This window comes from Hippoglossus hippoglossus, chromosome 5, assembly GCF_009819705.1.
Source record: "Hippoglossus hippoglossus isolate fHipHip1 chromosome 5, fHipHip1.pri, whole genome shotgun sequence".
Classification (NCBI taxonomy): Eukaryota; Metazoa; Chordata; class Actinopteri; order Pleuronectiformes; family Pleuronectidae; genus Hippoglossus; species Hippoglossus hippoglossus.
Genome location: NC_047155.1, coordinates 20,068,889 through 20,083,393, shown reverse-complemented (window position 1 = coordinate 20,083,393; position 14,505 = coordinate 20,068,889). Strand labels below are relative to the sequence as shown.

The window sequence follows — 14,505 nt, the reverse complement described above, 5'->3', positions numbered from 1 at the left end:
GGAATGGAAAAGCATATGATGTGACTAGTGACAATTTATTGAGTTTCTTACTGAGTGAGGATTTTTGCTCTTATGAACTATTATGAACGTGATGCTGATAAAAAGAAGCAAAGTGGTGTTTCTGTTCTCATAATGTCTGAAGAGGTCAGTCTGACTGAAATGTTCATTTCTAATCATAAGACACAGTTTTTGGATCATTTTCTTATAAAAGACATCAAAGGGTTTGGTCTTAATTTCCATTTATTGTCCCAGAGTCCTCATGAGCTGCAGTGATGAGACAGACAGCATCACTGTCAGGAATCAAAGAATCTTTGAAAGTGAAGCTATAATAGTTGCAGTGAGGTATTTATTTAATATGATTAAAATCCCTCTGTTTGTCAGAAGCTCTGTTTTAAAACCAGAGTGAATAAGTGGAAAGTCTGGAAAAGCAAAACACTTCCACCGATCTGTGAAAATATCTGTTGGCTCAACTTTATTGAAAACTCAAGGTCCTGTAGAACAGTGACTCTAGTTTTCCAGTGATCTGATTGGTCAGTAGTGGGGCTGGTGACAGGTTTTCATCTGATCCTCTGAGGTCAACCTGCACCGGAGCACGTTGGGTGTGAAGCACAATTTACCATGGTGATTTATCACAGCCAGAAATGAATTGCCATCATAACCATTAAAGTCACCTTAAATCCACCACAAACCCTGCTTCATACAGGCCTCAGGTCTGCTGTTGTCAGTGGAGAAACTGGTATTTCTGCATCTTTTAACATAGATTTGTCCTTATTTTGCTGTAATTAAACCTGATAAAATTGGCCTATGAATGCAAGAAACTATTTCAACAATCTTTTGTTATTCTGATGTCATATGTTTATAGAAATAGATGCTGCTGCGTGACTCTCTGTAACGGTGCATTTTTTTGTACTTTATCTGGGATAAGCCAAAGTAGGAACATTTCTAATCTATAAATAGAAGCTAGAACAGCGATATTTTAATGTGAGCAAAAGCCTTTTAAGCTGAATTCCTGGAAGGTACTGTAAGGTTTAAAGTGCACAATCTAAAATAATTAAAGTCCATTGCATTTCTTGTTGGAGTGGGACATTGCAGTGCCATTCAGGTTAAGATTTAAAATACTGATCATTTGTGCTGAGATGTGGTGGAACATGAGCAGCTTCTGTACTGGACTCCATGTGATTAATCCCTCTGTACAGAATGATAGTTCCCTGCAATTCAGTCCAGAGTGAGTGGGCCATCATGGACATTCACGAGCAGATGTCAGTGTAAGGGCCATACTGAAGAGGACGCAAATCTCAACTAAGCCTCTCCAGTCCTTATGTAACACCCTCAGGATGACGGCATGCCTCACAGATCAGGGGTATTCTGAGTGACAATGACACACATACTCCACATAGGCTCAAGTCCCTGTTCTCAGCAATCTACTTCTTTTTTTTTCAGGAGAGAGTATGTAATAAGAGGATATATTTAGAAACCAACAACAGGCCAGCCGAGCTCTGTTGTATCCCGTTCCTTTCTCTGTGTAATCTGCTTCCATCCCTGTGTTCGTTTCAGGCTCGTCTGCGATAAATGAAAACATTCACATCAGTGTTCGTCCATGGGCTCTGTCGAACCAAGGAGAAGAGCTGACAAGTGATGGCTGCTTAAAAATAGCGTCTTCTCCTTTTGTGAGGCACAGTCATGTCTGCTGCCAGACTGGCAAAACTTGGAAGGACAAAACCAGGTTATTGCTTGCAGTCAGTCCCGCACCCCCGTCCTGTGGAGGAGTGCACGGAGGCCATCGCCCGTTGCTACATTTGACTCATGCCTCTATAGTCAGGAGGTCAACAGGTGCTTGTGCTCATTCGTCTGCTGGGCTTCTCGTTCGCGTGGAGCCAACACAGGCAGCCTCTCGGGGCTGGAGGGGACCCTGCAGGCTCGGTAGAGGATTAGACAGAGGAGGAGGAGGAGGATGGCAACAAACGTGTTGCAGGCTATGGCCACCAACGCAGCTGTGGACAGGCCCGTTGTGTTTTCTTCCGATTCCATAACGAAGACTGGAAGGCCGTGTCCAGGGTTGGTCAGTTTAGATAGGAAATTTTAAGTCGCTTCCATGATGTCCTTGGTTTATTTTCAGCGAATGAGTGAAGCTGAGCATCAGCTATGTCCTCTTTTAAGAGAAGGAGTGTGAATCCATTATATCATCATTACCTCTCCATTGCCTGGTGCATTGTGAGTGTTCCTTGGCATGATGCACATTTGCTTCTGCTGAATATTTAAGGAAAGTCAGCCCGTCCCTGTCACTGCATAGACGAATGTTTACTCCTCAAGGCTCTGTTTTTCTTTTCCACTTCTTTAGTGTGACACACCGCCACTCCGCCATACAGATGAGCCTCGCAGTACCTTCTGGCGATGTTGATTTCACAGTCTGCACTATCTAAACGCTGCTTACGACTCCAGTAGATTCCTGCCAGTGTCTGTTAGAGAGGAGCAGATAGAGCAATTAGGAATTGTTAAACGTAAACAGCATTTTTAATGAGGCAGAAGTTGTGTCAGTCAGATCGAGAGAGTCTTTGGCCTTTCACACGGCGACCTCTGAGCTGGTGTGCTCTGACGAAAACCTTTCAGTGCTTAAATTATTATTATAGCATGAACAAAACACGGAGCACAGTACAGATCACATTTGGTGACCTTGTTCTAACAGTGTGCTATTTCATCTGAGCCAATGACGGCTGCGGGTGATTTTACTCCCTGTCTACTTTAAGTAGTCCTCAGTAGCTGCTGGTCAGATAGAAATCCTGCTGTTGGTTGGCTCGTGGTTTGCAGAGCTGAATTATAGAATGAGGAAGGTAAGACAGTGAGTCAGTGTGAAGTGTAATAATGTCTGTCATGACCCAAACATTTTGCTAATTTGATGAACCATAAGATTTAAAAGACATTTCTACAACCAAAGCACTACAGCAGATCAGGTATTATTAGTTCACTTTGAGACCATTTTGTCCGTGTGACCCATAGACTGTATATAAAAAATGGATGTAGCTTCCGGCTCCAAAAGAAGAAGGCTATGCAGATGTCCTTAAAAGTGTAATACTGCGGAGATCCAGCAGGTGCTGGCTCAAACTGGCTCCAAGAAATCTGTGGCTCCGCGCTAATTTCTCCCATGAAATACTCCGTCCCCAAAAGAAATCCGACCTGTGACTATGGTCTCATTCACTAGATACTCCCCTTCTTATCAGAGATCTGGTGGTCCATCTGAAAATAATATCCTAATAAATTTTATATTAGAGTTTAAAGAGCCGTAGATTTTGGGGCGTGTCTGTTTGATTGACACACAGACTCCCGGATGATTGACAGGCAGCAGCTGCGACGGGTCAGAGTAGAGAGAGATTCACCGGAGGAAAACTGGAGCTTTATTTGCATCGTATGCTCTCACTTCTCTGAAATGTACTCTGATTCTGTCTGTATCGTTTGACCATATTCCATCAGACTTGATGGTTGGCTGCCCCTGATACAGATGACCAGCACCTTCATTACAGCATCTGTTGTACTTTACAGTGTATGAAGACCTCTCCTTCCAGAGAGACTGTATAGAAGATGGGCTTCATATGTAATTGGAGTAATGTGCATTTTCAACGCACAATCATGCACATCCATTTGGGTGAGCTTATTTTTATTTAACGCAGCCACCATTGCAAAATATCCATCCATCTATACAGCTCATCCTTTGAGCGTCAGGGCGGTTGCCTGAGCAAATCCCAGCTGACACTGGGTGAGAGGTGTGGTCCACCCTCCCCAGTCCATTACAGAGCTAACATATAGAGAGAAACCACCATTCCAGCTGACTCTCACACCTACGGGCAATTTAAAGTCTCCAATTAACCAGGATGTCTTTGGACAGTGGGAGGAAGCCGGAGAAGTCAGAGGAAAGCCACTCAAGCACAAGGAGAACATGAAACCCAACACAACCTACTAATAATGTATGACAATGGATTTTTTTCTACTCTCATCCAATTTCCATGTGTTCAACTAGTGTGTATTTAACTACACACCCAAAGTGTGTCTGTGCCTTTCACTGTGTACTTTGATTCACCATCATCTTTCTTCATAACCCTTCAAATTACCATCTGCACTACGCACGGGCCATATGCTAATGCAGACACACAATATCAAGAACTGATTGAAAATTCAATCCCATTACTTCCCCATTTGGTAAATTAGCATATCCATAAATTTACATTGGAGTAGCACTTATAGTGTGAATAGTCAACGGTGATAACTTATGCTACAGTGGAAAAAAACTGTGATTATCAAGTCTCATCAATATCTACCAACAATAATCCAACAAAATAAAACATATCTTGAGTTTCTATATTTAGGACCATTTGGATTTGAAAGATAGAAATTGAAGGGAGAAAAATTATCTTTTCCTGAAACTGGATATTGTCTCTTATTGTGATGTGTCCTCTGCTCCCCTGTAGATTTACTGGATGCTAATTGAATTTAAAGTCGTCTTCATGCAATAAAGACGCTAGATCTGACACTACGCACTTACACACCTGTCTTTTCCTTTTGTTTATACTATTACAATGAAATCAATTGAGCGAGTGATCAGAACGATCTGTCATGTGAGCTAAGGCAGCAGTTTGCATTGAGCTTTTAACATGGAATCATAAAAACTATACAGTTAATGAAAACTTGAAGAGTATGAGCGTTAAGTTTTGACAAATATATTGTTGTGATTTTATTGACACTAATTTACAAAGAGAAAAATATCCCTAAAGTTCAGGAACAGACGTCTTGTTCTCATTTCAGAAGTTGTGCTTTGCATTATCAAATACGTAGATTTGAATAAACCTCTTCTACATAAACACGAGTGAACTGTTCACTTGACTGAACTGAATCTCTTGCTCCCTCGCAGTCAGCCTTTAATCCTTCTTTCTCTCTCTAGTTACAAAAACACCAAACAGTCGGGAAACCCTGCTAAAAACAAGATTTATTTCAAAAACACTCTCCATCCACATCTAGGCGACAGCACTATCGCTGCACAGATCTGTAATTACCTCTTATCAATCAGTCTGATCCCTCAGTCCGATCCCCCGTCGCTCAGCAGATTGATTTCATAGCCGTGATGCAGTGATGGGGGGAACCTGGCAGCCCACTGAGTGTGACAGGTGGACGTGATAAAGTCACGGAGTGTTTGATCTGGCTCTTGCTGCAGCCTTCAACCCTCAGGTGGAGACGAGCCCCCGTTCTTTTCCTCTTAGCAGGATTTGTAATCATGGAAAAAACTTCTCAGTCTGAGGACGCAGCAATCACAAGCAGAGGTCTCTCTTGTATATATCAACTCACAGCCTGATCATGTTTAAGAGGAAGTTATCACACCATGACAATGTGAAATATTCTGCAGGAGTAAAGGCAAAGCTAAGACTTTTGAATTTGATGTGCCATCACAAGCCAAAGCAAAGTATCAGAATGATACCACACTTACCCCACAGAGTTTATCTTCTTAGTAAACATCCCTTCTTCTATTCTCCGTTGTTGCTCACATGAACAACACTCATCTCTCTCTCTCTTCCCCTCTCTCTCAAAATGCTCTGTCCCTCATCTGTCTCCCCCTCGTCTTCTCCCTCTCTATCCGCTCTGCACTACACACACAACTGAAAACCAGCCAGGACTGCACACTGTTTGTGAGAGAGCTCTCCAGCAGCAGACAGATAGAGAGAGAGAGAGAGAGAGAGAGAGAGAGAGAGAGAGAGAGAGAGAGAGAGAGAGAGGTGGGGCTGTGCTGGTGGATGTCAGCAGTGATATCAAGCGTAGGGCTTGAATGTAATTACACAGGGCTCCTGCTGCAGAGCGAGAGAGGAGCAGTGGGGGGAGGTTGTTATGGAGAACAAGCAGAGCCGCCTGTCAGACAAAACAATGACTTCCGCCTTGCATCGCTGTGCAGAGTGTGGCCAAACAAACTATTTCAGCTGTTCCACACAGGAGTTTGGACAGAGGGAGGCTGAGCTACGATGGCAGGAATCCAAATTAAGCTCAATCAAGACAATAGTAGTTCCTACAAGCAAAGGAAGTTTATATACGTAGTTTCCAGAACTGGAACATTTCCATGTCTGTCCAAGACTTATGGTTGTTTACAGTTTGTCTATATATCCTGATAAGGCTCCTGTGTTCTCTATGGTCCCACCTCCTTCTGTCATTCTGTTGAAATGATGAATTGATGTTTTTTGCTTTGAGAGGCAAACATGACTGCAGCTTTAAACAGTCCTAAGTGTCCGGGACTGAGCAAGAAACACAGGTGGTCTTAAAGAAAATTCAATTTGCAAACGAAGGTAAAAAAAATTCAGAAATACTCAAAATAATAATACTGGACCCATAACAAATTTCTAAATAAGAGAACTAAGCTCAGTTACAAATGGGAACTTTAGCAGAATTTAGCACCTGACAAACTTTGACAAAGGGAACATATATGGCAGCTGATCACTCCGTTCTGACCCACAAGGGAAATGGTTACAAACAATTATTAAAATTATCAACAACCGAAACATGTCAGTATAGCATTTTGGATGCATAATAGTAAGAAACTAATGATTCAACCTTATCAAAACAATTGTAAAAAAGAAAATAACAAACCATGCAGGAGGATCATGGCACAGTCCAATGAGTTAACAAAAGTATTTATGGACATCTGACGCACCCGAGCCCCAACCAGGCAACACCCAGTACTCAAAGAAACTAGATTAATTTCATGAAAAATTAAATACCTGAAGTGACTAAAAGTAATATAACAAAAATGTGCATATTAGATAATTCTTTAGTCAAAACTGCTGTGAGTATTCAAGTTATTTCATGTTTGTGATTTTACGTCTTGTGTTAAATCAAATGCCTGAGTAAGTGGGGTAAAAAAGCTACAACCTCCCCCCCCCGGTTCAGTGTGTGGCTGTAGAAGCAGCCATCACACTAAGTCGGAAACCTGCCTACACTCTTAGCTTCTCAGATCAATACTCTTAAAACGCTCTAAGATAAGGTTTCAGGTCTAAGTGGGTTGCACAACCATCACTGTGGCAGGGTTTCCACTAAGTAACGCTCTCATATGAAATGTGATTCCAGCACAGGGGCGTCTTCCAGACTGAAAAGCAGCTGTCACAGAAGTTAGTGTTGCAGCATTAGAGGAGTGTATTCTTGTAGTATTTGTGGCTTTAATTGGTTCTAACCCTTTTTTCTGTATTCTTACTGGTGACACTGAAAACCAATGATAAACAATCTGCTTCTTTAAACCCAAATCTGTTTGTTATTTAACATAGTGGGAGGCAAGATGAGTTCTTCAGTCCCCCTAACCCATTTTGCTTGACGCTCCTCTACTGGCCAGAAATATTAATACTGTCAGTGTCGACCAGTTTCTGAATTTGACTCTGACTTTAACACAAAAATCAACGATCTTCCGCTCTCCTCTGGGACTGTGGGAGTGCAGCAAAGATATATATACTACTTAGACATTTGTAATTACAAATATCTCAAGTTATCAGTTGTATTAAGCGAAGAAACCAATCTGCTATAAATCAACCTAATATTGCTCCAAAACACATAAAAAATAACGTGTGCCAGTTTTAAATGAGCAGGATTTATTGTCATCTTGAATCTCATATAAACAAACACAGAGATGTAAAATGTAAAAAAAGGAGGAAGAAGGTAAAATGTGGTGCAGATGAAGAAATATTTTGTGTGCAATGTTTGTGCAGCAATATTTTCAGCAGCGAGTTTTCACAGTCTCCGAGATGAACACACAATTTTTTTTATCTGTGCTTGTGACACTGAAGCTACAAACTCGGCTCATAGCTTCCCATGGCAAGTGTGCATGCAACCAACTGGTAGCTGCCTCCCAGCAGCAAGATATATTCTTATCATTAGGTTTTTATGTTTTATATTTAACCTATTTCAAATTTTGTTCATACTTTATTCCATTTTTCCTCAAGTTCTCAGGACAGTATCAGCATTACAGTATGTCCCAGTGCTGTTCAATACAAACAAAACCTAACCGACCTGATCACATTCAGTCAATACGATCTTTGGTCATTACTGTAAAACCTATTAGGCTCAATTTAATTGCAACATTAGTCCTGATTCTCATGCATTACTGCTTCAAAGAAAATGTATCCTACTGCTACTGCCTGTTTAAAACCATTGTTATCCAATATTTCCCCCCTTACACATGTCTTAAAATACATATATGGAAATCAGGGAAACCTATTTTATTTGGTGGGGGGCAAATCATCCCTATTTTTCTAATGTGCATGTGCCACAGTCATGACCCGGTTTGTGGTGATGATTCTGCTGCCTCACGTGTTTTCAAATGTCATTCATGTGTACAGAAGACAAATTGCAGCAGAATCCCTTACAGGTGACTCTATGATACACTGTATTCAAATAACTGATTAAAATAATAATAATATTACAAAACAACAGGAACAATATGCAAATGAAAACAGACCCAACATTTTTATTAGCAAAACTCCAGACGTTTTTGGTCTTGACAACAATCCAATTACATTTTTAGCATCTGTAAAAATCCAAAGTGAGCACCAAGCCAAAGTTATGAGTCATTGTCAGTAATATCAGTGGAGATTTGTCATGGGAACAGAATGAAAACAGTTTTCTCAAATGACTATCAAATGCACTCACTGACCCTCTGCATCAACAGAAACAGAAAGCAGCAGGGCTGAATTATCCTGTGTCCCCGTTAGTAAAACTAAATGTCACCGTCACAATGAAATATAACAGGAATAATGCAGCTAACCCTGCACTCTGTCGATATTGTAGTTGCTGAGGTTGAGGACACAACGCTTTCAGACATGCGCTGGACTCAAGGCATGACATTTTCTCGAAGGGCTGTATGTTATGTGTCATACTTTCTGAACACGCCAAGAAAGATGTCAAATTGGAAAGGCAATGAGATTTTAGAGCTTTTGGTAACAAGGGCTGAAGCAGGTGTTGATGTGCTACAAACACAAACGCGTGATTTCTGTAGCAACATTTGCACGCCATGTCCCGCCTTCTGAATGCTACCTAGGCTCCATCCCTCTCCTGAATGATCAGGGATTTTTCCTGTTGTTTTGAGCACGTCTGACCCGAACAGTCTAAAACACCGTCTGCCTGCCATCAAACCTAAAGAGCAGAGAGACAAAGTTAGCAACTAGCTAGTGAACAAAGTGGAGCATTTAGAAGCTACGCAAATAGGCAACTTCCTTCATATTCACCTCTTATTCAAAACATTAATTCAAACATCGGGGGAACAACTTGTTGGAATTCAAAATACACAGTCTATAAGTGCATCAGACGATCTGATGTAGTTTGCCTTGTGATCTGGCAGAGGGCACTCACTCTCAGCTTGATCTATTACCTGCCCGCTTGATCAGGAGAGTAAGCCAGTAATGTTTCTGTAATGTGTGAATATGTTGTCTCTACTGGTCGTTCTATTGCCCCCTAGAGGGCAACAAGGTCAAAAAATACAGCTTTAATTAAACTAAATCTGTATTTAAACGGAGGGGGGGAGATAAAAATATAACATCAAAGTGAATCCTTGAGGATATGTATGTAAATGCGTGTTTACGTTTCCCTGACGGCTCTGCATCATTCCCACAGTTCTCCTCTTTCATTTATTCAGGTTGGATCATACTGCTGCTCGCTGGGAGGAATGTGTCATGAGATACGTGTGCACGGACCCTCTATCTGCTGCTAATGGAAGCAGCTGGTTCAAGTGTCCTGTTTGTGAGCACTTCACGTGAGTCACGGAGTGCTCCCCAAACGCACCACAGCCAGCAACACGTCCAAATCTGCCTTTAATGTGGCATGAAACACAAAGAATTAACCAGATTCATTTTGTTTGTGTAGGAGTTTCTTCATTACACCGTGTGGTAATCACTTCCCTGTCACAAAGTCTACCTCGATCTCTTGATAATCCTGCGGAGTGCTTTCAAGTCGCCTACACCCTGCACTCGTTTTATTTTGCGTCTGCCTCTCTCGAGTTTTGCTCTGGTGCGACATCAAAGAGGTGGGACTACAAACACACTGCATTTATCTCTTTCAAGTAAAGCGAGATAATCGTACAAGATTACCGCTCAAAAGTAATTTGTCTAAGTGCATTGTAATAACTGCTGAAACTTGGCAGACGGCCTCTTGCATCAGAATTACACCTGTGTACTGAAAACTGAAGTGACAGCAGAGGCTCGCAGTGCAAATCAGACATGAAGACGTGGAGTGTACCTTTTTGTTGTTTAGTGTAAAAGTGTGTCATCTGGTCGCCCATAGGGTCCATGGAGCACCTTGTTACAACATGGAGGGAACAAAGCCTGAAAGTGCTGTCGTCAATAAGCAACGATAGAAAAACCTGAGTTACAGGATGAGGTGAAATCAAATGTTCACACAAGATCAGAAACGCCCTTCTTCCTGAATCATCACCTGCTCTCACCTTTTGTGACACTTTCTGTATGTTTCAGTCGCCTTGCAACCGGGTCAGATTTACTTGACCATGTGACAAACTGGGCAAACCTGCAATGCAGATGGGAATTCTGCTATATTTAGTTTGGGATATACTGTGACAATATCAAACTACAAGAAAATTTCCCAGCAGAGCAGGTTGTCGCTCAGGGATCAAGAAGAGTACAGTGAAATATATCAAACTAATTGGAACTCATTACAAAGTTTATTAAATCCCACATCAAATAAGACAAGGGAGGTTTATCTGTATGGACACAAGGCAGTTTCAAAGTGCTTTACAAAGGCAATTTAAAAAAGAAAAGGCATGAAAAATAAGACATTCAATAAATTAAAAATGAAACACTGAAGACATGACAATAAGACATTAGAGACATTAAAAGTAAGATACCGAAGACATTAAGATAATACATTAAATACATGAAAAATAATACATTAGAATAAGACATTGATGACATCATTTTAAGACATTCAATAAATTAAAAATTAAACACTGAAGACATTACAATAAGACATTCAACCTTATGAGGTGAGGATCTTACAGGTGTAATGAATCTCAACAATGGGTAATATGATCTTTTGGTTTGTGTACTTTTATCATAACAGCTTTGATGCAGAATTGGGCACAGGCTGAAGCTGTGCCATGACATGTTAGTCCAAACCAGAAGCAGTGTGGCTTTACTCAGAGGAATAATTAACACAATAAAACTACTATATCATATAATACTCTTTTATTAATCTTCTAATATAAAATATTTAGTATGTTATCACAAGTATCGAATAATATAAAGCAAAGACAAGTTTGTGTTCTTACAAGATAACTTCAGGTTTCCAGAAATGTTTTTAATTTATAAAAGTGACAAAAGTTCTCAAGTCAAAGTTATTTCATGCTTGCTACAACAGGTCATACCATTAAAATATAATGATTTATTTGAATTATATCACAAAATACAATTACTAAATATACAATTTTTTTTTTTTAAATATTATCATTCAAGATGATGATGATGATGAAGCTGCCTTTTTTGTTTAAAGCAGCATTAATAAGTGACATGATGTATTGTTCGTCCATGTGTACAACAGGAAACATGACAGGAAGTGATTCACACATCGAAGTAAAGTCGTGTCCTTTCATTGGCAGATGGTGAGACCTGCGTCAACATGTCTTTACACAGTGCTAAAAATCCATCTGGAAAACAAAGAGAAATACGCTAAACCAAGGACGTCCACATGTCTGATGATACCCAGCAGCCAAATCACTCAGTCATATATATTATATGTTGTATAATTTACTGTCAATACAAACATAGAATATTAATCATGTTGCCTTTCATTGAGATTTCATAGTTTTTACCCTTCTCTGTCACACTTCTATCTCACCAGGATGATCCAAACTGTACCAGAGCATCTTTTCATAGAGTCCTGGGTACATATGTTATGACTGAGAAATGGTTTTATGGTAGAAAACAGGAGGAAAGACCGTGTTCTTGACTCTTCTCAAAATAAGGATTATGTGAATATTATGGACTTTAGAGTAATAGAAATATGGTCCCAGTTCTCAATAGCAAGTACAATCACTGCAGAAAGGAATACCTACTGTGGTAAAATGAACGATGCAGGAGATGGCGATGATGAGTAGGCCGATGATAACGGAGGCGACAGCGACATAAAGAGCGCTCCTGCCCAGTTGCCTGGACCCGTCATAGTCGCCACGGTAATAACTGTTTCTAGACTGAGAATAAGAAATCACTGTTACATACACTGTAAAACGCCGTCTATACATTTGAGGGTTTCCTTGGAAAAACTGCTGCAATAAAAATTCTGCTGAGCATTTGATCAATTAATGACATAAGATAATTTCTTTAATTAAACAAAAAGTGTCAAGTAAAGCTTTGCTACATGGTTTTAATGTTCAAATTGTATTCTTTAAATGTTGGTCGGACTGCAGACAGAACACCAGTGTGGTCACAGAAGACAGTGTTAACAGTCGACTGTATATAAAGATGGATGACATGACTACTCAAAATGCTCACTAATTACACTAGTGACACATTTTAGCCTTACTAGTGTTACTACAGAGGCTAAAAAACGTGAACTAGTGAAGGCAAAAAACGTCTTCCACTAGTTACTCTAGCATCTAATAAATGCTCAAAGGGGTTTCCATACATGTCTACATACAGTCACATGATATATATTCACCTTGGCTAAGTTATGTTATGCTGTGAATTCTTACCATGATAGAGAAGACCAGGGCCACAATGTTGACAGGGTATGCAGGACAGAAGCAGGTGAAAATAGTCAAGCAAAGGTAGCTGCGGAGTGGAGGTGGAGGCTTCTGCTCCTCTATAAAGCCATGGTCCAAAAACATGCTCCCGCTCAGGGAACCTTTCACCTGCGGATTGAGGACTTTGAGAGCCATTGTACCTGACCACAGCGAAACACAGTCAGGAGGTGGAAAAACACTCAAATTTAAAAAAGGAGGAAACTTTCTACAAATACGCTTCAAATAAGCAGAACCTGAAAGAACAGAAATCCAACTTTTAACTAGAAAATGTTTGAATCCAGAAGTTGAAAAGGACTGGTTGGTAAGTCTGTTATGTTAAGTACTGGTTTCTAGTGCTCTCTCAAAGCCGTAAGGAAGTGAAGTCTGTGAGGAGAGAGGGGTAGCGGGGATGAGTGAGCTGTGAGAGGATCACTCACCCTACTGGCCTCCATCCAGAGTCTGTTCTGTTTACCACTGCGACACAGATACATGGATATGATGCCTCTGAACTATTCAGAACTGTGTACAGGTATTCATGCTGTTAACACACTTAATCACGTACTCTTTAGCAGGGAATGAAAGTCGTTCATCACCTAACTCATGCAGAGGATGTGAGTGTCTGTACCACAGACTGTATATAAAGATGGACGACATGTCACAACTTCCTCCCACTATCCAGAAAGTATCCCAGATGAGGACAATGCCATCTGTTGTATTTGGAGCCAGAGTCTGCGCACAGGTGATCAGGGGATGAGGCCGCAGTATTTAGGCCCTGCCAATTCACGCTCCCGACCAATCATGAGTCAGTCTCAGCTGTCAATCAGGATGTTTCACCCCGTTTATATAGCATCAAAGTATCAAATAACTAATTATAACTAATCTTACTTTTTTTTACCCATGTCCCATCCACCAACATGGAGGAGCTGGGATTTATGCCTCATAAAAAGCAGCCAACCACCAGGTGGGGGTCGAGACGCTTTAGCCTCACTTTTGGGGATCAGTCATGTCGTCCATCTTTATATACAATCTATGGTCTGTACACATTTCATGCTTATCCATCCCACCAATCAACAAACAGATTGATATCACCATAGTTACAGCCATAGTTGGGAATTGCGGCTAAAAGCAAATAATGGGCACCTTCCTGATGGTAGAGTCAGAGGCCTGTAGGTTATGAGAAAGGCTTGACACCAGGGTCACAGCAAAGCTCCGAGTAGACGTCAATGAATGTTATGGTTAGCTATCTTAAATGTTATATAATTATCTTTTTAAGTATTATTTTGACTGCTTTATGCTTTTGGGAACCAATCTCTTTGAAAACTGGCTTTAATCCAAATAGTTTGCACAGAATGAAGAGCAGCACAAATGGTTAACTTGGACTCTGCAGGCTGCTTGATAATGTAAACACAGTACATGTGCATCTCATGACCTGGTGACCTCAGTGATATTCTCTACCGATATTATCTGTTTACTCAAGTCTTGGTTAAACCAAAGAGTAGCTTTAACGCCACAGATTAGATTTTACTTTAAAGTTTCCACCACCCATTAAATGTCAGAGACCTATTAGGCTTTTGTAATAGAGGTTTGAACTATTTGGGGTCAATGTTCATTTTAGTTTAAGTTTTCCTGGAAAGTCATGTATCTAAAGGTCAAATCTTCTAGGGGGAGGGGTGTCATTTTATAGACATCCATTAGGGGTCACAAAATTCTGACAATACCTACACCGGGATCTTTACGTTGAAGTCGTTAATGTAAACTGTGAGAAACAACAC

The 14,505-nt window shown here is 40.6% G+C and overlaps 1 protein-coding gene and 1 long non-coding RNA gene across 2 annotated transcripts; both read right to left on the bottom strand.

Moving 5' to 3' along the window:
• Positions 1–2,217: 2,217 nt before the first annotated feature.
• On the bottom strand, positions 2,218–5,762 carry LOC117761700. Its single transcript, XR_004613872.1, has 3 exons — positions 5,468–5,762; positions 5,040–5,238; positions 2,218–2,456 (listed from the first exon to the last, which is right to left on the bottom strand). It is a non-coding gene; the product is annotated as an uncharacterized LOC117761700 (long non-coding RNA).
• Positions 5,763–11,407: 5,645 nt separating this feature from the next.
• LOC117761699 (transmembrane protein 233) lies at positions 11,408–13,132 on the bottom strand. The gene is made up of 3 exons (XM_034585807.1): positions 12,704–13,132; positions 12,068–12,202; positions 11,408–11,659 (listed from the first exon to the last, which is right to left on the bottom strand). Exons 1-3 carry the CDS (start codon positions 12,887–12,889, stop codon positions 11,648–11,650), a joined length of 333 nt encoding a protein of 110 aa, XP_034441698.1. The 5' UTR covers positions 12,890–13,132; the 3' UTR covers positions 11,408–11,647.
• Positions 13,133–14,505: the final 1,373 nt, after the last annotated feature.